An 18408-nucleotide genomic window follows, 5' to 3' on the forward strand; every position below is an offset into this window, starting at 1 on the left:
GTTCGTTGCAAAGAACACATTTCCCAGGTTTACTCATCTGTCATGGTAGCTATAACATAAAAGTACAAGTTAACATACAAGAAAAAATACAATTTTATTTAAAACCATTTATGAAAAAACATAACTCTAGTCAAAGTAAAGAAATGAATAAAATACTAATAAACAAAATAATTATATTAACTTACCAATGAATCCAAGTTGGGAAAACTCTAAAACCATCCAGTCTGCAGATGTCTGCTGAAGTACAAAACTCTTCATGGACTGATAATATCCTGATCTCGCCACAATATCATCTTCAAGCTGCACAGCAATTGAAAACAGAAATAAGCAGAGAAGTCAGTTGGATAAATGAGAATGCTACATAATCTTCACTCCATGCCAAAAAATCAATAATAAGCAAGTACTAAAATATAACTTTGTTATCATCTACCACAAACAGCTATAGTTTGATCCATCAATAATAAATAAATATAGCAGTCAAGAATTCTGCATAACAATTCTGGAAGATTTGGAAGATGGATATTTGAAAAGTGGTATTTTATGAAGAGGGGGATTAATCAATTGTTAACAGTGCACATAATGAAGTGTCCCTAAAATTCCTGCAGTGGGTTTTATTGCATCTTAACCAATATTTCTAAACACATTCTTATAAAGTGCTAAAATACCATGTACCTTTAGGTGGTAAAACTTTATATTAGGTACTACCTATAACACATATATTAATCTCATATTTCTATTAGCCATGAAATCAGTTTTGTGCCACACTGTGCAAATTTTACATGCTGGACACATTTGAGTCTATACACTTTCAGAGTCAGAGAAATGGTTTGTTGAGATTCAGAGTGATACCTTAAGTATTACAAGCTATTGTCAAGAGGACATTGCTTTATCAGCATTAGGTAGTCTTATATGGCACAAGAAAAGGTCTGTTCCATTTCTGTCCAAAATATGAATACTCAACCAACACCCAATGGGGTTCTGGGAATGCTTCAAGGTGGTCATTGATATCAATTAAATTTTCATCCTAATAGCACATGATTATTGTTTGGCTACTTATAGAACATAAACATATCTCTCTATTATATAAAAAAAATCCTTGGACGAGACAAGACTTTTTCAGAGAGATAATTTTTAAAGTCTCGCAAGACGAAACTTTCTGCCAAGAGATGTAACCATGCCCACGGTCCACTCACCTCTCATTCATGTGAATGCTATTGTCAGACACAGTTCCTGTGCTCTCAGCTCTTATAAATTTTTATGTTTTCCTCATTTTAATACAAGACATATAATCTATTTGTTTCCTTGTTTCCATTAATTTTATATGTTCTAGATGAAACATCAACGACTAAGCGAAGAAGAAAGGGCAGCGTGTTGAAAAGTGGCCCAAAAGCATTGGAGAGAAAAGAATCCAAAAAAAGAACAATAATAATCTAAGTGCAAATTCGGAAAATAAGGAAAGTTATAATCAGCCTGGACGAAGGAGAATTGAAAACCTAACAGGTCCAAGTGGGGGCAGAAATAAAAGAAAGAGTAGAAGACAAAGTAGAACGTTGTAAAGAGGTTCAAAAACATTGGCGCAATACACATGCAGAGCAGGTTAGAGGTTATGAAAGTAATAAAATTCGTTAGTCTCAAAAAACTGACAGTAAAGATCACATTAGCGCTAACAAATGGAAATTATTACTCGGTGAAATAATGGAACCGCGAAAAGAAATCGAATATATGGACATAGGTGATATGACAGAAGTATGTAGATATTATAAGGCTTTAAAGTTTAAGTTGGAGACTTGTAGATCGGCTAATTTGTGTTGCCACTCAGGGAAAAGTAGTGTTTCTTCTCAATGAAGAGGCGTGGCCGCGAGAATTAAAAGATTTATTATTTATTGAAAGTGAAATCCAAAAATACTACAGGCAAAATATCTGAATCTACAATAATCTGTTCGCGTTTGCATCATTCAATGCTCAAAACATAGATTTACACAATTCAGGACCATACGCTATGAGAATCTGTGGTCCTGCAGCAATTAAAGCTATTACAAGTTTAATTTCAAAGAAATCACAATTCGGTCAGGTTTATATTTATGATCATGGAAAAGTGATGCAACATAGAATCGAAAGAGTTAACGATAGGACATATTAGAAATTCTACAGCCAATAATGGATACAAATCCATACGTCCAAAAGTATCACACTTTACGTGAAATTTATCTGAAAAACACAGACAAAGAAGTTTTCTTAGATTTCTATATGAATCCAAAAGATCATGTTTGCATAAATAATAAACCAACATGTGATGAATTGTCTGCGATAATAGTTTAGAAAGATGGAGATATCAAAGACAGAGTTAATATTCGTGTTTATCCAAAAGCACAACACAATTCGCTGCAAGCAGCAGATCCAGGATATGACTTGTGCGTAGTGAGCAAGATTGCGCCTGGATGTGTAGCTACCCACTCAGTCTTCTCCATTTTCCTTCTACCCGAGATCAGGTTTTGAATTCAACACCTGTCATAGATTGTAAACTATCTGATTTCAAAGATAAGCTGCGTTGTTTACAGGCATGCTATAGAGCGTAACACAAGCAAAGCTGATACCTCATCGAATACAGGCACTGGTCAAGGTGATTGTAAAAGGCATGGGTTTAGAGTGCCATTTATTGGGACGAATTTGAAAGGTGCATAGAGGAAGATTTGGTTATAGCACAGCTACTTAAACATTTTTTCAATTCTCAGAACAAAAGAAAATGACCCAGAACAGGAGGAATGACTTTGCATCAAACAGTACCTAATCTAGTTAAAAACGCAGCAGTACACAAAACTGGCATCATTTAGAAAACCAATAAAGGAGGTGTTTCCCATCACTGTCTTTTTGTTTCTGAAAGGGCCTACTACAATATTTATTGAAAGAGGTTACCTCCTGGTACCCCAAAACATCTTATGTGTTTATCATATATTTTACAGTTGCCTTGGTCCAAAAATCCTAAAAGGTACAGTATATGGATATGAAACCACATTAGTCCGATATGTAGATGTGTTTACAGCTATAGATGTGTCTGGATATATACAATACATATTGAAATCCTTTTCCCCTTTCAATCACTTGGGCAAGATGCAGCGACTGCCATGACTGTTGAGAGATTTAAAAAACGCTAACTATCAATCATCATCTCCATTTCTGCAGATGGAGGAACAAGCAGATATTCTTATTCCAGCTGGAAGCTGAATAATGCCATATGATGTATGTCATCAAAGCATATGACATGGTTTCACCCAACAGGATTATGAACAGCAAAAATTAGATTCTTGTGAATCAGAACAAAACCCCTCCAACACTGGTATAAATGTAACAAATATAAATAACTCCTTATGCAAATGGTAATTTAATGAACAGTATATCCTCATAATTAAACATTTCACAACATTCAAATTTGAATGCTTGCTAGCAAACCCTTCACGTCTTCCCACAAAATAATGATCAAGTATCCACTCAGTTATTGATTTAACAAGTAAGCAGTTTATACTAGAACCCATCAGCTAGTCACAACCATGCCCCATCATATTCTCCTCATTTCTGTGTTAATTCTATGATAGTGTAATAATCAGTAATACTTTGATTTCTGAGTTTAATTAGCTGCTAGTTTCCACTTCTATCAGTTCTGTGTCTGATTAGATACTGCTGCCCTTTCCTAACACTACTATGGCTCTTTCCTTTACCACTTCATTCAATCTACTGATGCAATTTTCAAACCACAGACATGGTTTGTCAAATTCTAATTTTTCAATTCCATTAAAATAATAATAAGACTTATCCCACAGTTTCCCCAAAGTGCATGGAAGGAGACAACCCAAAAAAGGGACAAATTTACTAATGGTGAAGATTTTTACTTTACCCCTAATTTCTGTTCTGCTCAAAATTACATACAATCATATTGGCAAGTCATTATAAATAAAATTCATGGTGCAGCAACTGCCATCTTAAATATAAGCATGTTTTAGCTAATAATCATAACCTCCATGAGCTATAAGAGTCCATTGTGGATTTATTTCTAAAGCTTCTCTTAACAAAATGTGTCGTTGACTACCCAGAAATTATGAAATTATTCTAAAGGTACTTTAAAAACAATTCATTTGTCAGATCCACTTGGACATGAGGGGAATGTGCAGAATTCGCACAAACAGTGACTAGGCCAGGATTCAAACCAAGGGCTTGAATATACCATCATTCATTAATTTATTTTGTTTTCTGATGAAGGAATAAACTTTAATAAACATTTTCAGTGCAGTGTTGTTATATGGTGTGGCTTGCCCACACCACTCAAGCCTAACACAGCTAAAAAGACATCACAGAGCCTATAAAGACAAGATACTTAATATACTGTAGTCTATAGGGTAACCAGGGACTCAAAGAAATACATGAACATAACAATAACTAATCTATCTGCTGTAACACACTGAAAGGACAGGAAACTGAAACCCAATACACAGCACACCAGTGAAACTCTTTATTTCGGCTCCTTGTTCTTCATAATTCTAGAAAAACAACATATCTCAAAGACTCAACATTAAATGGGTGTCATTTAGCAGGTTGGTGGAGACATGTTGTTTTGGCATGCAATTAGATACTGCACAATGTAATAGAAGCATAAAAATAGAAGACAATAAAAAATAGACAAAAGAAAAAAAATGTTAATCTTTCAGAGAGGAGGGAAGACAGTGAACAAACACAAAAAGCCAAAAGAGATTTAAAAAGAAAACATGGATAGAAAAATAAACGTCATTAAGCTTAAACAGCCAAATTAAAGGCTAGCTAAATCACACTGTAGTAATGACAGACTTTTTGGGCATGGCTTGACTAAAGCACCAAGATCCTTTATATTACAGGATGAAACTTTCTTGCTTTATCCACCACTCAAATCTTTCACTTTCACTATTCCGCAGTCTTAACATGTAGAAAATACTAATACCCAGTTATAGAGTAACTTCCGGGGTCAGTGGTCAAAAGCATAATTTGTAATGACCAGATAACATTGGTATACTACACAACTTATCCCTACCTACAAAATCAGAGAACCCATCAGCCCCCAAAACTGCTCTCAGGCAGCCTGCCCTTCCCAGTTGTACAACAGAATCCTAAAACTCCATTACTAAGAGGTCCTGCTCAGAAATTACAAGTGAGAAAGCATACAGTATGTCCATCCCTTTGCAGGTTTTAACATACTGTATATACAATCAACTACTATAGCATGAACATGTGGATTCTCTGTTTTTCTAGGATTTATACCCTTCCTGTCCCCTCACTTAAAGGTTACTCAATTTATTGACAGTTTTGGACTCTATGATGCTATAAGGCTATTATCAGCTGCTAGCACTCTACTCAAGCCAAATACTGGGGACATTCATTGCCGGAACAGAGAATTTTTTCTCTTAACTTTTTGTGGAATCTTCCTCATCATAATTTCTTCTCTGTTAATGTAAAAATATAATGGTTTTAATTAAACAAGTACATTAAAAGTATTTTTGGTAAAGTTTTAAAAGATAAAGTTTTGCATTTAACAAAAATACAATTAGGGTTTCTTCACTTCACTGATGATTTTAAGGAAAATAAATTCAAGAAAACACTTCAGTATCATACAGTGTACCAAATTTCCTAAAATTCTTCAGTAAAATGAGGCAGGTAGATAAAAAGCATGCAGACAAAACATTTCGATGAAAATGATGAGAACAGAATCTAGACAGAGACAGATTAAAACTGGAAAAGAAAATGGATTTTTCAAGCATAGCCCACAGTATTATTTGTTTTCCTCATCTATTATCAATCATTTTAACCTCCCCATTTATGCAGAACTTCTTTAGGTGGTTTGTAAAGCATTGTGTCATATTGATCACTATGAAGGGTAACTTTAATTATTTTGATAAAATGATATTATTGCTTCTTGGAAATACATGTTATAATAATGTGTTTATTTTGTATTCTGCAACAAAACCCCTACATATGACATATTGTTCAACTTGTACTGATGTCCAGTTATGAAAAATGTCAAACTTTTTGAGGTTCACCCCTATGTTTTGGCCCTCTATATCTGAAAAACCCTCATTATTAGGGTGTTTTTGAATCATATTTTGTGCATAAAATTACACACACACACATGATAAAGAGTAAACCAATAGGTTTCTTCAACAAAAATTATCAGAAAAACTTGTGCATGCCAACCACTTACCCCAGGGGTTCACCTCCCAATAGAATAAAAGGGATCAAAGTTGCTTCTTTTCACAAAACTTTCAAAAAATGAGGACTGGTAATACAGACATGGTGATTAATGCTATTTCAACGTTGCTGATCACAAATTATAATATTTCTGATATCTGATCCTTCGCTTCTGGTCCTAGCCCTCTAAGAGCCTTTCCCAGGTGGATAAAAATGACAAATTTCAAACGTGTTTGTGGGGTATCATTTAGACTATTTCAAGGTTAGTGATCACAGATATGATATTTTTGATCCTTTGGTAGAGGTCCATAGAGGGCTGAATCCTTAGCAGAGTGTAAAAAAATCATAAATTTCTATTACATTTGAGAATATTTTGACTTTAAACAATTAAATAGAAGCACACATTTTAACATTTCAAAATGTCTGATGCAACTATTCTTTAGTATGTACTACTTCATCATGTAGTAAACTTTTATTTCTTAACACCCCGAATTTAACTTATGCTAATTCAGACATTTTTATTTTGGCTTATTATCAACAGTTATGGATCAAGATAATAGTGTGAAACCTAGTTAACAATATCTATTTTCATAAGTCACTAATGTGTGATCTATTTTGAAATTGTATAATTAATCCTACACCATTTATTTATTTTTATGTCATTTAAGTTTAATGCATATAGTTCCTGTAACCTGGGTTCAGTCCCTGGTTCAGTTACTGTTTGTATGGAATCTGTACACTTCTTAGTGGTTTCTCTCATTTTCTTCCTAAATCCAAAAGGCATGAATGTTGGATTAAATGAGGACTGTAAATTGGCTTTGTATGAGTCAGCATGAGTGTTGATGTTCATGTGAGTGTGCCTGGCAGTGCACCATTGTCCCATCCAGAGTTGGTTGATTTTCACCACCTCTACTATACTATGGTCAAGTAAGCTTGTATATCGGGCAAAAGCAAATGTAGAGGAATTGCTCCCCGTAAATATACATAAGAGATACTAATGGCATTAATTAAAGGAAGATGGCAATAAGAGATGAAAACAGACAAATGAAGAAAAAAAAAAAAAAGTACAATTTTTACAAATGATGATAAACATGTCAGATGAATACCCAAGAAAAATGAAACAAAACAAGCGACAAGAACATAAAAATCTACAACTAGATTTGACTAAATAACAGATTGATTCTGGAAATTAAGGAAAAATCTATATATGAAGAGCTGTTTATGTTCTATCCATCCACTTTCTGTATGCATACCTGTTCAACTACAGGTGATATTGTGCACAATAGTCATATACTTCCCCATATGAATGACTTCTTTAAAAAAAGAAAAAAAAAACATGTTTTACTTTATAATGTACTTGGAAATATAAATTAGATAAATAATTTACCCAGTAAAATGGATTATATTACTGGATAACCAGGAAAAAATAATCTGGCAAAAAGAGAGGCTTTCTCATGCACTTGCTACAAAAAGAAGACTATTTAGAGTCAAGCTACATGAAAATTTAGGAGATTCTTTTGTACTTGGAATAAAGCATGTGGGCAGTCTTTCATTAAGCAACACAGTAGCATTATTGACCAAACTCACTGCATTTAGCCAACAGGTCTTAGGGGTAAAAATTTACATTGAACAGCTTGTGTTCAAAACAGTGGTGTAGCAGATAATGCTAGTGTCTTCACTGCTTTAAAGTCCTAGGCTCAAATCCTTGCTTAGCCATTGTATGTATGAGGACTATGAATCTTTTATACATATACAGGTGCTTTTCTCTGGCTACCCAGTTTTCCACCCCAATCCAAACGATGTACAAGTTAGATAACTTACATTGCATCCAAAGTGGATTGTGTTAAATTTTAAGATTTCCTATAATACACTTGTCTGCTTTGAATAATTTTATAGCATGTAGTGTGGAAAATAAATCTTCACCCATAAAATTCCATTTTCTGGCCCATTTTATTCAACTACTCAGGAGCAGGGGTTTATTCCTGTAAAACCCAGAGCAAATGTTAAATCTACTCTAGTCCTTAAGTCTATCATCACCAAACAATCACCCAAAGTGGACCAGTTCAGTTTGGAGTTACCAGTCAACTTTGACCTAACATCTTTTGGAGGAACAGTGAGCATCCACAGAAAGCTCAAGTAGGGAGAATTCACAATCTCCATATAGACAGTGACTGGACCAGGATTCAAGTGTACTTTCCTGGAACTATGAGGCAGAATCACTGCACACTAACACAAAGATCCCTTAAAATAAATATAGATAGATAGAGATAGATAGATAGATAGATACTTTATTAATCCCAATGGGAAATTCACATTCTTCAGCAGCAGCATACTGATACAATAAATAATATTAAATTAAAGAATGATAATAATGCAGGTGAAAAACAGACAATAACTATGTATAATGTTGAATGTTAACGTTTACCCCCCCGTGTGGAATTAAAGAGTCGCATAGTTTGGGGGAGAAACGATCTCCTCAATCTGTCAGTGGAGCAGGACAGTGACAGCAGTCTGTCGCTGAAGCTGCTCTTCTGTCTGGAGATGATACTATTAAGTGGATGCAGTGGATTCTACATAATTGATAGGAGCCTGCTGAGCGCCCTTCGCTCTGCCACAGATGTTAAACTGTCCAGCTCCATGCCAACAATAGAGCTTGCCTTCCTCACCAGTTTGTCCAGACGTGAGGTGTCTTTCCTCTTAATGCTGCCTCCCCAGCACACCACTGCGTAGAAGAGGGCGCTCGCCACAACTGTCTGATAGAACATCTGCAGCATCTTATTGCAGATGTTGAAGGACGCCAGCCTTCTAAGGTAGTATAACCGGCTCTGTCCTTTCTTACACAGCGCATCAGTATTGGCAGTCCAGTCTAATTTATCATCCAGCTGCACTCCCAGGTATTTATAGGTTATTTATATTCCCACATATATATTTATATGCTAACCAAAGTTAAATTCCTGTACATTAAGTACTGGCAAATTAATGTGATTTTGATGTACCATTTTAATTTTGCTTAGAGTAGTCTACATTTAGACTGGCATGCTGGGACAGTGATTAGTACTGCTAGTGCTACTTCTCAGACCCAGCATTCTGGATCTGCATCACACACTTGATTGTTGTCGAAGTGGAACTTATATCCCCATCTACATTTGTATGAGGTTTTACTCAAGGTACTCTGGTTTTCTTCTCATATACTCAAAGACATGCAGGTTAGATAAACTTTCAACTCTTAATTTGGCAGTACACTGTCGAAGTGTGATTACAAGTGTGAGAAACTGTAAAAGTCATTACGGCAGCCAATTTAAAAATACTTTGCTTTATCAACCCTCAAATATCATTTTATCCTTTAAACACTATACAATCTGAACCCATATACTGGGTCTTACTTACAAATTAGGAATGTCATTCATCCCATGTGGCTGGGATGAAACTCATACAAAGCAAACAATGAGGTCTCTTTACTTTGATCCATTCAGTTGTATTACTGTTTCTTTTACTTTCTATAAAAAGACAGACAGCTGTGACCTTGTTCTGAATAAAGTGGATTCAGAAAATGAAATCAAAAGTAAATTAGAAAGCTTTTAAATATCTTGGCGTAAACCAAGGCTCACCAAGGACATCTACAGCAAAAAAATTAAACATTTCTCTGGGATATGATTAATAATCATTAATCCATTGTCACAAAAACCAGACATAAGAGTCGTGAAAAGGTTTGGGGCAGCCACCCGTATAATTTGGTTTCCTGGCTGCAAAGTTGCTTTCAATAGAAATAGCACTGATGTGCACAAAACCGAGTCCAACACAGAACTGAGGGAACAGGGAAAAGGTGGAGACTTTTAAAGGGGAAGACAGGAAGTGAGGTCAAAGGGGTCGGGCTCATGAAGGTCTTCTGTCATTGGTGCGAGGCCGGACGGACGTGACATCACAGGGGCCGGAGCCGGCAAGGTCTCCTTCCATTGGCTCGGTCCCGGAAGTGACATCAAGAGGACCAGGTGGGATCTCTCGTGAATGGTTTGCAGGCAAAGGAGAAAAAGAGTCAGTGCACTCTGCCACATCCCGATATGTCTCGGTACTGCCCTTACTCAAACCCTTTAGCTGCCTCCCATGCGCATGTGTGTGACACCATTTACCTAACTCACTGATCTCATTCAGAGTCAAGAGAGAAAGCTACAGCAAAAATGGGTGCAATCTGGAACACATTAAATAGTTTGCACAGAAACAGGAAATTAAACATACCTGGATATGCAAAATTTTAGTAAAAGACAATCTGTTTCTACAGAAGTTCACACATGAACATGGCAAAACTTCATTACTCACAAAAGGTACCCACTAGAGTTGAGAAACAAATCTACAGCACAATTAGCATGTCACAGGTTTGATTCCAGCCTGTAAGAATTTAATTCATGGTTGATACAAACAAGTTATGCAATATAAAATAAACAAATGAGGGAGAGTGACTGATTTATAGATTTGTTTCCTTACAGAAGAATGTTAACAGTGTTTTCTAAAAGCATCAGGAGAGTTTATGGCAAAACGGAGAAATCTGCTACACACATTAATAATTTAGCAGCTTTTTGTCAGTAAGAAGCTGAGATAACAAAAGAGTGCAGAGCAGCTTTACAAGTAATAATTGTCCATTAAATCACCCTTTAATGTGAACAAATTTGTTAGCTGATGTGGTTTGTTAGTACTCAATACAGACTATTCCCCTCTGTTCACATTAGCCCACTACATGAATTTTGAATGAGGGTGCTAAAAGCAGCTGTCATATTTCGTGTTTTCTTCTTTCTTCCCTCGGGTTTTTGACAAAATGCTGATTCTTGTGAAAGTGGTAACTGAAACTCTCCAAGGATGCATTTAGCCAAAGATTCAGTCACTATTATCAACTCAAACAAGAAGGCAGACCAACAATAAATAAATACCCCAGGTCCTCTGTGGGTGGATTGGATTAGCCTGCTTTTAAGATGCCATCACAAGACACATTATATACCTCCTGGCAGACTGTTAAAAAGCTGTTCCAGGTAATTCAATGGACTGCATAATGCCACCAGCCTGACTGCAATACAGACATTATGGCCCAAGAGCTCATTTTCAAGCTTTTTGTTGTCTAACAAAGATATCTGTGAAAAGAAAACAGAGATTGCCTCAATTTATTTCATCTGTGAAAAGAGCCTGAAGTTACCTGTAAAGGCACTTCTCTAGTCCCGAAGAAACTCACATACCAGGACAATATGAAGTCGTGGGATAAGAGTTATTTCAAAGTCTGTTGAGAAGATCTGAGCAGGAATGAACAAAGATTAGGCAAGCAGATGGTGGCAACAGCTAAATGACATTAAAGTATTTTAGAATTCTAAAGGATATCTTGCTGTTATTCTCTATAGCTTAGTCTAAAGATAAAGTTACTTTCCTCCCTATTTTCAGAAACAGGAGATCTCTCTGTGAGTAAAGATTCCAAATAAATATTTATTGATTTATTCAGTTACTTTAAATTTAAATGATACAACTTTTCTCAACAGTAGTGAATAACTTATCAATTCATATATTTTCTAGACCCACAACATTTGGTTTTATAATTATGGTGAACTGAATCAGCATAAGTATAATACAACACAATTTATTTTTGTATAGCCCAAAATCACACAAGGAATGCAGCAATGGGCTTTAACAGGCTCTGATTTGTTACAGCCCCCAAGTTTTGACTCTCTAAGAGGACAAGAAAAAGCTCCCAAAAAAATTATATGGAAAAAATGGAATGCGATCTCAAGAAAGTCAATTCAGAGACAGACCTCTTTCAAGGTAGGTTGGGCGTGCCATAGGTGTTAAAAAAATGGGGTAAATACAATACACAGAACAGAACACAAGTAATCCTCAATACAATAGTAACAGTATAAGAACAGAGCAAAATACAAGAATAGATTGCATTGCATAATAAGATTCCGATTTGTTCAGTAGTAGACATAACACAGGGCATAACCTGGACTGGAAACACTTCCTGTAAGTAGACACTCAATCATACCGGCTCAAATAAAATATACCACTTAATGTTACAGGAAATTTGAGTACCTGGACAAAACTAATCAAAAATTATTCAGAAGATAAAATGTAAACCTGAGTGCCTATAACTATGAGGAAAGAGTACAAAAATCAGATGAGTAGGTTTAGCTAAAGACATTTATTAAAACAAAAAATAGTTACATGCACTTGTGACGATACGGGTTCACTGCATGCTCCCATCGTCTGTCCGGGAGCCCTTGAACCCTGCACCGTCGGTAATGTTACCGATGAGCTCGCAGTGAGGCACAACAATGGAGCAAGGGGATGGTGTAAAAGTACAAAAGTGCTTTTATAAAAAAGACAAATTGAAAACAATATCCCAATAAATAGTGCAGTGCCTTCCAAATCATTAAATAAATAATCCATAAAAACCAAGTGCTGAAGTGGAGGTTAAAACAACACAGAGAAAAAACAATCCTTCTAAAACGAGGTCAAAACAACGCTGGAAGCAGTCCATTAAAATAAAGCCCGGTGACTTCTTTTTACCTGGTGGCTCTCCTGCTTCTCCCATCTGGGCCCCGCAACAGGAGAGTCGATCTCTCAGCAGGTGGCCTTCTCTCCGCTTGTCTGGTCTGGAGGCCTTCCAATCCCTGGCTTCGGTCGCACATTCAACCCAGACAGAGACTTGGTTTCCTTGACAACCACGACGCTCACGTCAGGGACTTCACCAACTAAGCCTTCCGACTCCCGCTGCCTTCTCGGACTTATGCGGCCAACCGTCCTTCATCTCCGGTCACTCCAGCTCCATGATCGCTCAGCTGGAGCAACCGCTTCCTTCTGCCCCACCGAGTGTTGGCCAAACACCCTTTTCGGGGCTCACCTTCCAGCTGCCTGCCTGCGAGCCTGCACTCGCTCGCTCTCTTGCCACACTGCTTCCTGCTCTCCAGCAAATTCTGTCTTTCTTTTCTTCATTTCTTTTTTTCTCCCCCTTTAGCTGCCTCGCGCTTCTATTTATCAAGAGGACGTGGCAGCCATAGCAAATCAGCAGCCCCCAGGAACAATCACAGATGCAGACGGTTTCTCACCTGTGCACTTAGGTGAGAAACGCCCACATCACGAATCATCCCGGGAACCGCTTCAGCCACACAACCACCACACCCCCCCGCTAAGCCACGAGTGCGGTGATTATTTATTTTAAAAGTGGCCCTTTGACGGGAGCTGTAGACCCACAACACCACAGCACTATGTACATACATACTATAAATACTGCAAAAATATGTTGCATGAAGGAGTACACTGTGTCCTAATTTTTTCTAGTTCTATTTATTCAGACATATTCGGCAGTTTATACTCTTTGCATAAAGGAAATCTGTAACACTGTAGTTTAAGTACTGCAAAAATGCATATATTATTCATTTACTGTTATGTAACAAGACCTTAAACACTAATTTGGGTCTTCATAACACAAAGCATCGGTATTGTGTTTGTCTGTGTAATGTGACCGACTAACAAAACTTCACTTTGGATTGGTCAGCGGTGGCTTAACTGAGATGCATTTTTCTTGATATTACATATTTAGGACAAGAACAGTGAATCCTTCATAGTAAGGAATTTTACATTCATGTCAATATGCCCCACTGCAAAGAGATGAATATCCCATTTACTGATGTTTTATAAATGCTATGAAGACCAAAAAGAAGCCTTTGTTCAGGTTTTGTTACATAAGAGTAAATGAGTAATAGATGCATTTTTGTTGTACCTAGAGTGTAACAAAGAAATCAACTCCAAAATTGTGTACTTTACTTAACAATACTGTACAAGGTGGGAATATTTATTTTTCAGGTTTCTCCAATTTTTTAGCGAGCACCATGCCAATTCATTATTAAACAATGTTCATTTATATCTTGTCTGTCTGCAATAGTTAAAATTACGCTTTTCCAGCAACAAGTAAAAAAAACAAGCTTTGTGGATCGTAAACTAGAATGTCAACTTTTGAGCCCAGTGGCAGTGCTGTCATTGACACAAAGAAAAAATATTTTTTACTTATCTTAGCTGTAAGAATACTTACCTTTATGGACTGCTACAAGGTACTTTTTACCATGAAAACAGTGTGTGAAGTATTTTCAAACTTAGCATGGGGCTATAAAGGAGGAAAACTGGACCACAGTGCCACAGTATAGGGGCAGGGTAAAGCCCTGTGTGGATTAAATGCAGAGGACAAATTCTTAATTGGAAATGAGCAATAGATACTCATCCCAGTGTACAATATAATGGTACCACCATCTTTACTGATACAGTACATTTGAAAGTGGGTACTAAAATATAAATGTTGAAGGACCACTGAATTTGGCTAGACACTGTGGCCTAAAAGCAAAGGTCTTACAATACCAAAAAACAATTTTTATATTTTTCTGATTTAACATGTTTCAAGGTAAGGACGATAGTAGTGTGATACTACATAGAATACAGAAGTCAGATCCTGTACAGTCATAGAGCTGGAGAGTGGCAATGAGTTGCATATTGATCAGCACTTGCATGTAATAACTTTATTTGACCCATAAATGTACAATCAAGAGTGCCAGTTAATGTAAAACTAGTCTTTGGTATTATGAGAGGAATACAGTGGTGTGAAAAACTATTTGCCCCCTTCCTGATTTCTTATTCTTTTGCATGTTTGTCACACAAAATGTTTCTGATCATCAAACACATTTAACCATTAGTCAAATATAACACAAGTAAACACAAAATGCAGTTTGTAAATGGTGGTTTTTATTATTTAGGGAGAAAAAAAAAATCCAAACCTACATGGCCCTGTGTGAAAAAGTAATTGCCCCCTGAACCTAATAACTGGTTGGGCCACCCTTAGCAGCAATAACTGCAATCAAGCGTTTGCGATAACTTGCAATGAGTCTTTTACAGCGCTCTGGAGGAATTTTGGCCCACTCATCTTTGCAAAATTGTTGTAATTCAGCTTTATTTGAGGGTTTTCTAGCATGAACTGCCTTTTTAAGGTCATGCCATAGCATCTCAATTGGATTCAGGTCAGGACTTTGACTAGGCCACTCCAAAGTCTTCATTTTGTTTTTCTTCAGCCATTCAGAGGTGGATTTGCTGGTGTGTTTTGGGTCATTGTCCTGTTGCAGCACCCAAGATCGCTTCAGCTTGAGTTGACGAACAGATGGCTGGACATTCTCCTTCAGGATTTTTTGGTAGACAGTAGAATTCATGGTTCCATCTATCACAGCAAGCCTTCCAGGTCCTGAAGCAGCAAAACAACCCCAGACCATCACACTACCACCACCATATTTTACTGTTGGTATGATGTTCTTTTTCTGAAATGCTGTGTTCCTTTTACGCCAGATGTAACGGGACATTTGCCTTCCAAAAAGTTCAACTTTTGACTCATCAGTCCACAAGGTATTTTCCCAAAAGTCTTGGCAATCATTGAGATGTTTCTTAGCAAAATTGAGACGAGCCCTAATGTTCTTTTTGCTTAACAGTGGTTTGCGTCTTGGAAATCTGCCATGCAGGCCGTTTTTGCCCAGTCTCTTTCTTATGGTGGAGTCGTGAACACTGACCTTAATTGAGGCAAGTGAGGCCTGCAGTTCTTTAGACGTTGTCCTGGGGTCTTTTGCGACCTCTCGGATGAGTCGTCTCTGCGCTCTTGGGGTAATTTTGGTCGGCCGGCCACTCCTGGGAAGGTTCACCACTGTTCCATGTTTTTGCCATTTGTGGATAATGGCTCTCACTGTGGTTCACTGGAGTCCCAAAGCTTTAGAAATGGCTTTATAACCTTTACCAGACTGATAGATCTCAATTACTTCTGTTCTCATTTGTTCCTGAATTTCTTTGGATCTTGGCATGATGTCTAGCTTTTGAGGTGCTTTTGGTCTACTTCTCTGTGTCAGGCAGCTCCTATTTAAGTGATTTCTTGAATGAAACAGGTGTGGCAGTAATCAGGCCTGGGGGTGGCTACGGAAATTGAACTCAGGTGTGATACACCACAGTTAGGTTATTTTTTAACAAGGGGGCAATTACTTTTTCACACAGGGCCATGTAGGTTTGGATTTTTTTTCTCCCTAAATAATAAACACCATCATTTAAAAACTGCATTTTGTGTTTACTTATGTTATATTTGACTAATGGTTAAATGTGTTTGATGATCAGAAACATTTTGTGTGACAAACATGCAAAAGAATAAGAAATCAGGAAGGGGGCAAATAGTTTTTTACACCACTGTATGCCAAACAAGCAGTGCCAGTTACATCTCTGGCAAGAAAAAATGTAGACACGTTTCAAAACAAGTGACTATCTCTGTAACTGTGCCTAATCTACAGCAGTGACTGGTCTATAAATGATGTTCTTTCCAACATAACATATTTGAAGGCTCTGCTCATAATGCTGCTTTCAAGTTGAAGAACACAAATCTAATGATACAGTGCACTGTCACTTATAGGTTTATAGGTCATTATTGCTACGTATTCAAAGTAGTGAAATTCTTACTAATACTTGCTAATGAACATGCAACACATTTACCACTCTCCATTGCCATGAATAATAATTATACCTACGTTACCTCAAAACTTCTGTCATCCTTATGTGAAAAATCTCAAAACATATCCGTCATTAACATGGGCACTGCACAACAATTTTTTTGAAAAATATTGCTTCCTGAACATTTTTTGCTGATTGTGACAGGTACCTACTGGGTATGCACAAATATAGTTTTGGTATTACTGCATCACATAGGAACTCTGAGAAATCAACATTTATATGTTTACTGACAACAACGTATTTAGTCATGTTTATGTTATTTCACTTAAGCTATTAAATTCAACAGAATTAAAAAAGTGTTTTGCTCCTGATTTTCTTTTATATTCAATGTCTGGTGCATCACTTTGCAGTGTCCAACAGTAGTCAGCAAGCATCGATGGATTCCAGTTGCCCTGGTTTTGTTTCTTCATCGTAGCAATGTCTTGGTGAAACCTTTCACCGTGTTCGTCACTGACAGCACCGAGATTTGCAGGGAAGAAGTCCAAGTGTGAGTGGAGGAAATTAATCCTGAGTGACATGTTGCACTTCATTGTCTTGCATGCTTTGAGAAGTTTGTCTACCAGCTGAATGTAGTTTGGGGCTCTGTAATTGCCCAGAAAATTGTCAATAACGTCTTTGAAGGCTTTCCAGGCAATTTTTTTTGTTTTAAATAACAAAAGCCTTCATCTTCCTTGTTCAGTGCTTTCACGAAATTCTTCATGAGTTCCGGTTGTATGTGAAGAGGAGGCAAAAATATCTTTGCCGGGTCAACAAGCGATTTATGTGCCACATTTTTCTGTCCTGGAACTAACTTTTTAAGGAGTGGCCAGTTCTGTCGGCTGTCCCATTCACAGATGAAACAACAGTATTTTGTACAGCTGAACTGCAGTCCTAGTAACAGAGCAACGACTAAGATCCCCACAGATATTCCAGTTGTACCTGCTATACTGGACGTGCTTCAGCAACAGTTCCATATTCTCATATGTTTGTTTCATGTGTGCTGTATAGCCAACAGGTACTGAAGGATCAACGTTGCCATTGTGTAGCACAACAGCTTTCAGGCTTAACATTGACGAATCAATGTAGAGACGCCACTCTTCCAGGTTGTGATCACCACCCGAGGCCATGAACAATCCTTCAATGTCACAACAAAAAGAGACTGTCGACTTGTGCAAAAAATTTGGTTATATCATGATGTCGGCCTCGAAACACAGAAATTTTGGTACCTGGTGACAGTAAACACCATTCCTGCAGTCTCGAACCCAGCAGCTCAGCTTTTGCTTTTGACAGACCCAAATCTCTGACCAAATCGTTCAATTCAGACTGTTTTATCAAATGTGGATCACCTGGGGCCTCATGTATAAACGGTGCGTACGCACAGAAATGTTGCGTACGAACCTTTGCACGCTCAAATCGCGATGTATAAAACCTAAACTTGGCGTAAAGCCACGCACATTTCCACGGTAACTCATTCCTTGGCGTACGCAATTTATCCGCCCGGTTTTGCAGACTGGCGGCACCCAGCGTCAAAGCAGTGCTACTGTTCCTGTGTGATCACCCTTTCATTCTTAAATCCACATTCCTGGCGCGGCTTTATAAATACACTGAAATTAACTACATATTGTTTATTAGTGTAATGCATCTGATTGTAATTAACCTGTAGCAATATAATGGGCCAGG

At 37.3% G+C, this 18408-nt stretch overlaps 1 protein-coding gene across 2 annotated transcripts in view; it reads right to left on the reverse strand.

Moving 5' to 3' along the window:
• The window catches only part of LOC114651760 (alpha-1,3-mannosyl-glycoprotein 4-beta-N-acetylglucosaminyltransferase B-like), a 133652-nt gene that overhangs the window by 42957 nt on the left and 72287 nt on the right, over positions 1-18408 (reverse strand). For both annotated transcript variants that reach the window (XM_051928243.1, XM_028801712.2), the window contains exon 8: positions 186-300. In XM_051928243.1, coding sequence (XP_051784203.1) covers positions 186-300 — 115 coding nt within the window. The remainder of the gene's footprint in view (positions 1-185; positions 301-18408) is intronic.

Source organism: Erpetoichthys calabaricus, chromosome 5 (genome assembly GCF_900747795.2).
Source record: "Erpetoichthys calabaricus chromosome 5, fErpCal1.3, whole genome shotgun sequence".
NCBI classification, from domain to species: domain Eukaryota; kingdom Metazoa; phylum Chordata; class Cladistia; order Polypteriformes; family Polypteridae; genus Erpetoichthys; species Erpetoichthys calabaricus.